General features: G+C 39.2%; 1 protein-coding gene across 5 annotated transcripts; it reads left to right on the forward strand.

Annotated features, from left to right (window-relative positions):
* The first annotated feature begins 2,439 nt into the window (after nt 1-2,439).
* LOC117902920 lies at nt 2,440-10,610 on the forward strand. Of its 5 annotated transcripts, none has more exons than XM_034814499.1 (5): nt 2,440-3,083; nt 3,517-4,497; nt 7,019-7,329; nt 7,411-8,013; nt 8,965-10,610. In XM_034814499.1, the coding sequence occupies exons 2-5, from the start codon at nt 3,674-3,676 to the stop codon at nt 9,288-9,290; spliced, it is 2,064 nt and encodes a 687-aa protein (XP_034670390.1). In that variant the 5' UTR covers nt 2,440-3,083; nt 3,517-3,673; the 3' UTR covers nt 9,291-10,610. The 5 variants fall into 5 exon arrangements, with proteins under 5 accessions (XP_034670390.1, XP_034670385.1, XP_034670386.1 ...); XM_034814494.1 differs by having other exon boundaries at nt 2,442-3,083; nt 7,411-8,019; nt 8,965-10,608; XM_034814495.1 differs by having other exon boundaries at nt 2,442-2,797; nt 7,411-8,019; nt 8,965-10,608.
* The last annotated feature ends 923 nt before the right edge of the window (nt 10,611-11,533 follow it).

Consider the following 11,533-nt stretch of genomic DNA (forward strand, 5'->3'; position numbering starts at 1 on the left):
AATAAAACTAACTACGGTACCGGTTGGCTGGTATTAGTGATTTAAGAGGAGGAAGGGAGTTAGTGGTGCATATAATATGGTAGAGCGAATTATAATCCGAGCATAAGACTCTAAGCGGTTCATGCAAGGCATAATTCGATCTACAAAGTGGACGGAACAAAGGAATAAAGTCTCTAGTGGGTCCAATAGTAAAGTATATGCTGCTCAACAAGTCAGGGCAAACAAATTACATCAAGAATCTTTTTACTACTAACTAAGGATGGAAGGTTTATTATAAGTAATCTACTACGGTAGGATGGCAGTCTCACAGGTGCATCCCAGTTGTGGCCACGCAGGGCAAAAAGATCATAAACCAATGTAATTCTCTCAAGAAAACTACCCCAGAGGGTATAAGGAGCCAATAAGGGGCTAGAGGCATTAAGGTGCAATATATTTGCACAACACCATGACTGAAAGTTATTAAGATCTGATTGCAAGCGTGTCCTTATACTGGACACATGCTTAACATCAACCGCATACTCGAGAGTTTTTTTATAGAGAAGGTAGGGAATTAATAAAGAGTGTGAAAAGTAGAGGGCCTTGATGGCTATCCTGTAGTACTCCAGAAGTAACCATAGCGGGTGCAGAAAGGTTTGCGAAGACTCTTTGGGACCTAGAACAATGGTAGCTAGAAATCCATCTCAAAAGATTAGGCGGAATCCCTGGGACAAGTTTTTGTGCAAGAAGTGGGGGGTTTACAGAGTCTAATGCCTTCCTGAAATCAGTGTAAATAAGATCCGTCTGCAAGTTACCTTGGAAGCCTTTAATGATAAAGGAGAACTCTAACAGATCAGTGGTTGTTAATATAGCGGATAACTTAAATATACCTCCATACCTTTCTTATGGAGAGGAAATATTAAAGATTCCTTCCAGATGAGGGGAAATCCTTAAGAATGGATGTATGGAGTGAATTGGGTCCACACAGAGACTCGGCACAGTGCCTGAGTACACAGCCGGGAACTCCGTCAGAGCCCAGGAAAAAAACCGGCTATACTAGCACTACCCGACATCCGACAATGTGCTTGTGTTAGCTTTGGGTTTTGGTTTTAGCTGCATTAGCTGGTTTTAGATACTTACATAAGTGAAAAATGCAACCGCTACCTCTAAAAAAAAGCATTAACAGAAAATACCAGTTTTTTTAAATTCTTCAAACAAAAATTCTGCCATAGTAAAAAAACATTAGTCATTAAACAATTTTAATGCCCCAAATTAATCAGAAAAATTTGGTTTGGTTGTATAACTGTAAGTACTGTATATAACTGTATAAACACAGATGACCACAGTAGCTTTCCTAAGAATAAGTTGTTTGGAAAAATTTTGCAAAAAGATCGCCAATTGTCTGATCATTTTATGCCGACGTGTTTAAAAATGATGCGGGGATGCACGATCGTTCTACGCTTACTGTTTACAAAGCAGTACCACTGTTAAGGGTCCTGTGAAAAGCGTATCCTGCATGGAAATAGGTAATGCATTAGTAGTAGCATTAAGCATTAATAACAGAGAATAACGAGAAAGAGAAGAAGGAGAACCAAGGAGGCTTCCCAAATCTCATCGGACAAGAGAGTTGGACACACGAATCAAAAAGTGTGTCAAGTAAATTGTAAAAAATGTTTGTGCCTTAAATCACGTCAGTGCACAAAAACAGAGCGGATCAATCAAAATCTCTAATTAGACTTTGAAGCTTCGTAAACTCGGCTTTACGAAAGCAGCATACCCGTTCAGATATCCTAACCGCCCGATCCGATACGGTAGATCCAATATCGAGTGACACTAACAAAGTAGGACGGCAGCATTCTTCAGGTATGGTGAGCGGAAGTACTCGGGTTAGTAAAGCATAGATCAAGCAATCGACCCAAGGAAATTTCACATGGTTGACTTGAGACAGGGACAGGTTTAATAAGCCATCAATTAATTCATGTCGTGTAATGGTCACAAGGTTATTGGACTCGTTAACCGAAGACCAAACATAGACTGGCAGGTTGATAGCGAGGAAGAAACAGTTTTTAAGTTTTCCTCCGCTAATAGAAGAGACGCGAATCCCACCAAAAGTAGTCTCATGCTAGGATTATTTTCCTATTCACTTTTCACAAATGTTCACAAAACAACACACCGTACGGTGTGCAATTGACATCTCTGGTCGCACCCTGCCGCTAGAAAAATATATGCACATTTCGCTAGCAAACGTGTTTTCGGATCTGAGTACTAGACTTTAATACTAGCTGGAAATAAAATGATTCGACCCTTTGAAATATACCGAAATAAGCCGCAAAAAATATAATAAATACCACCATTAAAATATATTTGTTCGATAAATCACTTTTTTACGCTTTAGCTCTAGAATACTATAATTATATGTATATTTAGATAAATCTTTTTTACAAAACACGTAAAGTCGGAAAAAATAAAACAATTAAAATGATTCGAAGGCAAACAACATGTTTTTGGTGCACGCCTTGCACATTCTGAAAAACGAATGAAAATGTGATTCGTTTGAGAAGTGAAATAAAAGAAAATGTGTACATAAAAACCAAGGACTGTGTGTGTGCGTGTTTGTTTGTGTTTCCCTATTTTAATGAATATGTGTGAATCCTCGAGAACAGAACGCTTTCTGGTTACAAATTAAACATTGCAAATGAAAATTGAGTCGTCCAGATTTAAAAATAGCAAAGATTATATTAAGGAGTTTGGGTCTTATTTTCACAGCTTACTTTCCTTCGCTTTGAGACTGTGTGAGTGAATTGTCGTCGCGCTGCGCCGTGTATGTATTCAGAAAACGTCTCATTTGGTGTATATGTATGTACATCAATGCATACATACGTATGCACTCGAATATGTTTGCCGTCAAGTTTTTATTAACGAAAGAGAGAAAAGGTGACGACTGGAGTCCAAGGGTAAATCGCACAAGAACACTAGCACTAGGCCGTAAATTCCAATTTTGTGCTAAAAAGTCCTGGTCAAAGCTTAACTAATTACTTTCACTACTACTCCATGCTCCTGAGTCAGGTTACTTGACAACAGCCCATTTTTTAAGCGATAATCCAAAGGTATCGGATATATCAATTCATTTGAGACATGTCGATTTTTATAAAATGCATTGTGGCACTTAATTCAGACAATATTTGTATTATATTATCTAGTAAATATGTATGTATGTGGAAGAGTCAGTTCGTGGGGCTAAGGATGGTAAAACGGATGTGAATGTGAATGTGCTAAAGATGAGTTGTGTGATCTTACACGGGAGAATGACTTGGTTTTAAGTCTCGTACCGTATCACCTCTTACTCAAATACGCTTTATGCTAGCACGATCATTGGAATTCGAATGATGATTTTTACATCCGTGGACCTCACTGGCACTTCGCATTTGGCACTATTGCAATTTAAGTCCCGAATGCTGGTCTATCGCATCACACCTATGTACATATTACTCCTGACGTAATACTTACAACCCTTCACATTAGCTCTTATCTTGGTTACAGATGGAGCAAGATACACATCGGCATGTGCCGACGCAGCCAATAGTTTAATCGCAGTAAAACAAAAACCATTAAGGCGGTCGCAATTTACATACACACAACATATATAGATCACTTAAGCAATATATTCACATTGAACATAGCTAACAGTGCTAACAGAATGCCAGAGCGGGAAAAGGAGTTGCATGCGACTTTTATCTGGACCACGCCACAGTCACAGACCCAGAAAAAGCCACTGGTAGAAGCCAAAGTTTGCAACGCCTGGCAATCATCCGTGCCATGTTACAATAAGCCTCAGTTAAGTCGCCACAAACGTCAGAGTTGCTTGGCTTTGAAAAAAGAGCTGGCTGAGCCACAGAAACTTCAGGAGGCGAGAGGAAGAGATCTTGCTACACAAAATTTCAATAAGTGTCAACAGGAGCAGCGGGTACGGCCATACACTGGTTATCCATTGAACATTAAGCTATACATGCCAACGACTACGAGAATGCCAAGTGTTCGAAGTCGAAATCAGGCAATAACGACAACGACCACCATTAACCAACCAGCTATGCATCGAAAGTCGAAGAGCAAAAGCAAGAACATTGCAAACAGCACGTTTTTGACGTTGCATTTCAAAAACTCGTCGAAGCAGCAGAGATCTGTTACAGCGGCTACAGTGGCTCAAGCAGGAGCAGATATCGAACCAGATAGGAAAACAGTAACAGGATTATGTGCGAATAGAATGTTAAAGCAAGATCAACGTCAAGATCCCGATATCAAGAAGGCCACCCGAAGAGTTCATAATAACGTTTATACCAAGAATAAAAACCACTCCTCACCCTCATCGCTGGTGCGATGCAAAATGTTAATTCCTCTGCCCACATTAGGCGCTACATCGTTCGTCACTTTGCTCACGCTGATCTGCATAGAAACCGTTTTGCTGTCCACCATGTCCAGCTGCGCCAAAACCTTCTACATGCATTGGAATACATCGAACAGCATGTAAGTTGAATGTAAAGTTTTATCAGACCGTTCAAACAGTTAAATATTTATAAATTTTAAGCTGTGGTTTCACTCGCTGTAATGATGTTTATACTAATGTAATGTAATTTAATGTAGGTTTTTATACTATTTAGATAGATGCAGTCGGCTACAACTTCATACCCAAAATCTTGTAGCCTAATTTTCTATTATTGCATTGTAGTTCATCGTAGTGATTAAACTCGCATTACTGAATTGTCAGGATGTACATATGTACACAGAAATATATCTGACAGAAAGGTTCCCTCTTACGCAAAAGGTGACGTGGAGAGGTGAAAACGTCGTTGGGGTGTGCATCTGGTCTTGTGTTGCTAGTCCTACAGGGATATTGGGTGGGTGGCTCGTATTCAAATATGTGCAAATAAAAATATATAACGTGCGCTCAATAGCATGTAACCCTAGTTGCTAGTCGATGCGTGATGGCGAGTGTGTCGCTAAAGACGGCATGTAAAATATGCGTACTTCATCATTAGGGGTGATTTTTAATTTACAAAGCCCTTAAAAAAACAAAGGAGAGTAACCTGCAACGGCACAACGAAACCTAGGAAACGACGAAGAGGTTTTAGTCATGCGTGCGTGCGTGCGTTGAGGGGTCTAAGAATGGGATGGGGATGGGCTTTGCAGCCTTTCGTCCCAATTGGTTTTGTTCTTTGAGCGAATCGTATACTATTGGACAATTTTGTTTATTATACCCGGTACTCGAAGAGTAAATAGGGTATATTGTATTTGTGCGAATTACGGTTGTATGTAACGCACAGAAGGAAACGTTTCCGACCCCATAAAGTAAATATATTCTTGATGCGCATCAATAGCCGAGTCGATAGAGCCATGTCTGTCTGTCCGTCCGTCCGTCTGTCCGTCTCGTTTGTCGGCTAGTTCTCAGGGACTATAAAAGCTAGAGCCACAAAATTTTGGCTCCAGACTGCTGTATGCTCACAATGAAACCAGTGTATGTTAAAAATTAGCCCCGCCCCCTTCCGCCCCCGCAAAAGGCGAAAACCTCCCAATCCTACAATTTGACCATAAATATCTATCAGTTCACCAAATTGGGATCCGATTGGAGCATTATTATGGCCTCAATGAAGAAATCAATTTGTAGTGGCAAAACCCACCCCGCACCGCAGCTTATATTTGTTTTTTACACATTCTCTCATTCACACTCTGCTTCGCGCAGTGGCAGAGGGCTCTGCCTCTGACAGTGTGTTGCTCTAGGGGAGGGTGGCGAGCTAAAGGAGCGTGTTGGCGTGAGTAGTGTTGCTAATGTAGATGACGGATGAAGAAAAAATGTAAAATTTGACAAATAACCGCTAAGGTGCAGATGTAGTACTGAGTGCCGGGTATAAAAGTTGTGACGCGTAAGAAGCGTCATATTTGTTTTTTACACATTCTCTCATTCGCATTCTGCTTCGCGCAGTTTATGGCCTCTGCTCCTGACACGTCTCTGCCCCTGCCTCTGCCACGACTCTGCCCTGACTCTGCAGTGTGTGTTTCCAGGGGAGGGTGGCGAGCTAAAGGAGCGTGTTGGCGTGAGTAGTGTTGTTGATGTAGATGACAGATGAAGAAAAAATGTAAAATTTGAGAAATAACCGCTAAGGTGCAGATGTAGTACTGAGTGCCGGGTATAAAAGTTGTGACGCGTAAGAAGCGTCTCACACGTCCCTTCTCGTTAGTTTTCTTTTATCTTCAAAATTGTGGGTGTGGGAGATTTTCGCCCTTTGTGGGGGCGGAAGGGGGCGGGGCTCATTTTTGAAATACACTTGTAACAGTGTGTGCACACAGAAGTCTGGATGCAAAACTTGCTTGCCCTATCTCTTATGGTCTCTGAGTACTAGGCGCTCATTAGGACGGACAGACAGCTATTGATTATGATCAAGAATATATATACTTTATGCGGTCGAAAAATATATTTTCTGTGCGTTACAAACATCCGTTATTCCCCACAAATACAATATACCCTATTTACTCTTCGAGTACCGCGTATAAAAACCACTAAGGTACAGATGTACTACTGAGTACCGGGTATAACAGTTATGACGCGTAAGAGGCGTCTCACACGTCCCTTCTCGTTTTGTTTGTGTAAAGGTGCATTCATTGGGCATCGTTTGGTTTGGTCAACAAATTTTAGCTCAGCCGACTCTATAGATTTTAAGAAGCTGTACCTTAAACGACGCCAAATTAATTAATTAATTTGAAAGTTTATTTAATCAGGTAGCTAGCTTGACGAGAGAATTTCATCGCAATTTGGTCAGTTCAATCCAAATCCGAAACCGAGGAAGCCTTCAAAAATTACTCTACTTATTCCATTAGTTGATGGAATGTGAGTTACATTCATAACTTATCGCCAACGGCTTTTGTCTTTTCGCAGTTCATTCATTTATCTTAATTTTGACCAAATATATATTTTGTCGATTAGTGTTTTTTGATTAGTTTGCGTTGTGTCTTAAAAAGAGTTGTATTAATTCTTTATTTATTTAATCCGTAGATTTCGTATAGATAACACCGACCACATAATTGATGTCAACAAAGGCAACCTGGCTTTCGAATTTGATCAGGTGCACATAATATGTCCAGTGTACGAGCCGGGGACATTTGAAAACGAAACGGAAAAATATATAATATACAATGTGTCTAAAGTGGAGTACGAAACATGTCGCATAACAAATGCAGATCCAAGAGTAATAGCTATATGTGATAAACCCCAAAAATTAATGTTTTTTACAATAACTTTCCGGCCATTTACACCGCAGCCAGGTGGCTTGGAGTTCCTACCTGGAAATGATTATTACTTCATTTGTGAGTTCGTTTATACAAAATATATGGAAAAATCCCTTTGTTAATCAAAACGTTTTTTACTGTTTTTTTTTCCTAATCCAGCAACTTCATCGAAAGACGACTTGTATCGACGCATTGGGGGTCGTTGCTCCACAAACAATATGAAAGTTGTGTTCAAGGTTTGTTGTGCCACCGAAGAAAAGAACAAAACCACACAAACCAACACCAATGTTGCTGTGGCTGGCGGAGACACAGGGGGAGGCAACAGTGTCATTATCGCGGCCAATGAGGACAGTCATGGACCTGTCCACGGACACAATACTGGTGCCGGAAACACCTTTGGAATAAGCGGCGTCAACGGAGGTCTCTCGGGGGGACAACCCTCAGTGGGAATAGCCATACATCCAAAGAATGGCAACAATGGCCCAGGAACCTCGATCAATACGAACATCGATCAGTTCAACCGGATACCGATTCAACCTAACATTATGGGTAATAATGTTGGCTCTAGCGGCGTTGGTGGTGGAATTGTTTTGTCGCCTGGTCATGGTCATGGTAGCATCAACATGCTGCCACCTGGCCGAGGTGGGGTAAATGCTGCATACCCGGGACATCACCACATTCAAACTGGAATACGGATAAACAATGTGCCAACGCAGCACAGTTATCCATCGCACAAGGGGAATGTCAATGGCAACTCTAACGGTAATGGTAAAGAACAATTAATTAAACAGTCCTCCGATTATCTTTACTACACAAAAGAAGTTGGTGGCGGTAACGGTAACGGCAATGGTAACGGCGGAGTCATATCATTGAACATTGCAAGTAATACTGACGTGTTTAACTTACCATCAGTCGTTGCCACGAATCAGCGTAACATAGTTCAGAGCACTATGAATTTGTGCAAACGGACAATTTTAAATTCTCGGCCATTTTCTGAGTGACTATCAATTACGAATTACTTTTGGAACCATTCCAGTTGTCGTTCTGGAATTTCATTCATCCCGTACCTCTTGAGATTGGGATTCAAGCAATTACGACATGCTCACACAGTCACATTTTCTTCATCTTGTTCTGTCTGCCATACTTCATCCTGTTTCGTTATTTATTCGATTATATCTTTATTATACCCGGTACTAGGACGGTATATTGTATTTGAGCTCGAAAGTGTGTAACGCACAGAAGGAAAAGTTTTCGACCCAAAAAGAATATATTTTCTTGATCAGCATCAATAGCAGACTCTATATAGCCATGTGTGTCTGTCCGTCTTGTTTGTCTGTTAGTTTTCAGAGACTATAAAAGCTAGAGCCATCCAATTTTGCCTCCAGACTGCTGTGATATCACACGGATACCCATATCTATCAGACCTCATAATAGGGATTAAATTGGATCATTATTATAACCAGAATGACGATATTCATGTCCAGTGCCTACAGTGCCAAATCCCGAAAAAGAAGTGGTAGGAAGAAGAAATTCTCTATGACCTCTACAAAACTCGGTCAAAGCGTACACATTCACACCCTACCAATGCCAACTTCCGTTGTATGAACATTTATGAAAGATATTTATGTTAATTTATATGGCATTATGTACACACATATCTAGCTGCATAAATTTTTCATTGGCTTAATACTTTTTTTTGTTAATTATTTGTAGATGATCACCATCATTACGACAAACATCCCAACGAGGTTGTGAAGAACGAAGAACTTACATACAACAGTGGTTCGGCGGTTGCAGGTAGAAATAACTTCAGCACTTGGAACTGGCTATGCACCTGGCTGCCACTGCCTTTCCCTTTAGCCGGCTGCACGTCTACCAATTGGATAAGTTCATCGTTGGTCAGCGCTTTTGCAATCCTGGCAGTGCACCAAGTAATTCGGATATCATTGCCCACCCACCGCTGCCGCCCAGAAAATATGGCAACCAGTGACTCCTCCAGTAAGAGCTGCCTAATTACCAACATCCACGGCAATCGGTGAATTTGTTCAGAACACTCGTTGTCCCGTTCCGCCCTGAAACATTTATTTTAATCAAAAAAATTAATTTTTCCAATTTTACATTCGTCTTAATATGCGAAGTATGAAAATATAAATTTTGATGCGAAGTCACTGACTTCGAAGGGGTGAGATTGTATTTATTGATTTTCTAATATAATTGATTCGAATCATAGTGATTCGAAATTAGAACAGAAAGAAAGGAGAAAGGTGAAATAGAATTCATAAGTAAACCAATTAATTATTTCAATCGTATTAAAACTAAGACGTAGTAATGTAGTTTTAAATGATACCGATTAAGTAAATAATGGAGATCGGCAACAATTGAGAGTAAGTGCAGTACAATGGGCCAGGTATACATAGCACTAGCTATATAGCTAAATGCATATATACACCGTCACGTGCCTAGCGACTAGCCACGATGTCTACACCATCGATCCTCGTCGATGTTGTGCTCTTTTCTGTTTGTAAAATTGCATTATGTTGTAAGCTCACACAAATCACAGAATCATCCAAGCTTATGGCAATGTAAAAGACACGAAGTTCAGACAAACAGACCACAAAAACAACGTGGCTTGGAAATTGGATTTACATAAACACTCTGAATCCCATGCATATTTACATTCACCAAACCACACATTTACTCCTCGTGCAAGAACCTGCACGTTGGGCCTTTCGACTGAAATTATAACAATATTTATTAGAATACGTTTATATAGAGGACGTGTAGAAAATTAGCGAGTAAGGTATCCAAAGGCAGCTTAATGGTAATGCATTAGCAGATGATGTCCGCGTATGTAATGATAAGTGAAACAACTCACGTATGTGTATGTATGTTTCATATGCATTTATGTATATTAACATTCGTGCTAAGTATTTTGAATATGGTAAAGGTGAAATTCAAAGAACTCAATTGTAAATTTTAAGCTCTCTTTAAGTTTTGTTTTTATTTGATGTTTACTTTTTGAAATCATCATTTTTTGAAATCAGAATTTTATTTTGTAAATGAACCAATCAGTATAGTGAAGTGTTTCTTCAATTAAAAAAAAATATATGTGTATATTTATGCATATAGTATACATGTGTACTTATTTATATACAAAACAAATGTTTAGGTGAAACGTTATAGACTTTGTATATTGAATAAAACAAAAAACTTAAAAACAAATAAATCAAGGAAGTAACAAAAAGATCGTATAAAATAAAAAATATATTGATGCATCGTGTGTGAAAGTAACGAGATTTAAAATTTATATTACATGAGCATTAAAGAATTCGCATAATGTACCAGATAAGTGAACAAATAGTGAACATACATACATATATGTATGTATATGTATACATAAAAAACACAACACTATTCTTGCCACACAAACACACAAATTATAATAGATAACCGAAAAATTAACAGACGGTGTATATTCTAAGAATTCATCTGAGATGGCTGCAAATATTATTTAAAAGTATTGGGTTAATTGTGCATTTTGTATAAACTGTGTAGTTTTTTTTGTCTAAATTCGATTGTTTTTGTAATCCACAATCCAAGGCGCGAATATGTGCACGCGCACTTTCACGAAGCTCAAACAACCAAAAAAGTTTAAATTGTAATTTGTCAACTCGTTTTGTTTTCTGGGCGAATTTTTTTTGTAATACCACAGCTAACCTGACCACTAAACCGAATTTATACCATCCAACGGTAACTGCCGAAATCTAGATTCAGTCCCAGATTCCGCTACAGAGCGAACGTATGTACATAACGTACAATACATGCAATGCACCACTCACTTAAGAAAACATACATACAAAACAAACATACATACATTCAAATAGATACATACAATAGAACGATAGCTTACCACATCATAAGAAACCTGATGCCGAATAATATTAAATAAAAAATCGTTAGGATAACACATACTCATCCAGTACACATTACAACATACACACATACATCAATCGGGGGAGAAGGCGGCATGCAACGTAAATCTGATCCCTGGATTAGCAGGCACGCAGTCACAGTGGGAGCCTTAGAGGACGGGTGCCTCCCATCCCTTTACAACACTTGCTTTGATATTCATTCTTGGACAGGTTTATTTTGTTTCACACGCACATTCACGTCCACACTATGCATGTTGGACATAATAAGTACAACCCAACACCATTCACAGACTAGTAATTTTCAAAAACGTTAAAGTGCACATGGTCATTTTTATTTTTAATGGATAACA

The sequence above is a fragment of the Drosophila subobscura genome, chromosome dot, assembly GCF_008121235.1.
Source record: "Drosophila subobscura isolate 14011-0131.10 chromosome dot, UCBerk_Dsub_1.0, whole genome shotgun sequence".
Taxonomy (NCBI): Eukaryota; Metazoa; Arthropoda; class Insecta; order Diptera; family Drosophilidae; genus Drosophila; species Drosophila subobscura.

Bases quoted from the DNA above. Each gene is read 5' to 3' on its own strand.
- LOC117902920 (XM_034814494.1), top strand. From the start codon at position 3,674: ATGCCAGAGCGGGAAAAGGAGTTGCATGCGACTTTTATCTGGACCACG. The intron at 7,330-7,410 runs GTGAGTTCGTTT...TTCCTAATCCAG, and splicing joins AAATGATTATTACTTCATTT to CAACTTCATCGAAAGACGAC. The intron at 8,020-8,964 runs GTAAAGAACAAT...AATTATTTGTAG, and splicing joins TGGCAACTCTAACGGTAATG to ATGATCACCATCATTACGAC.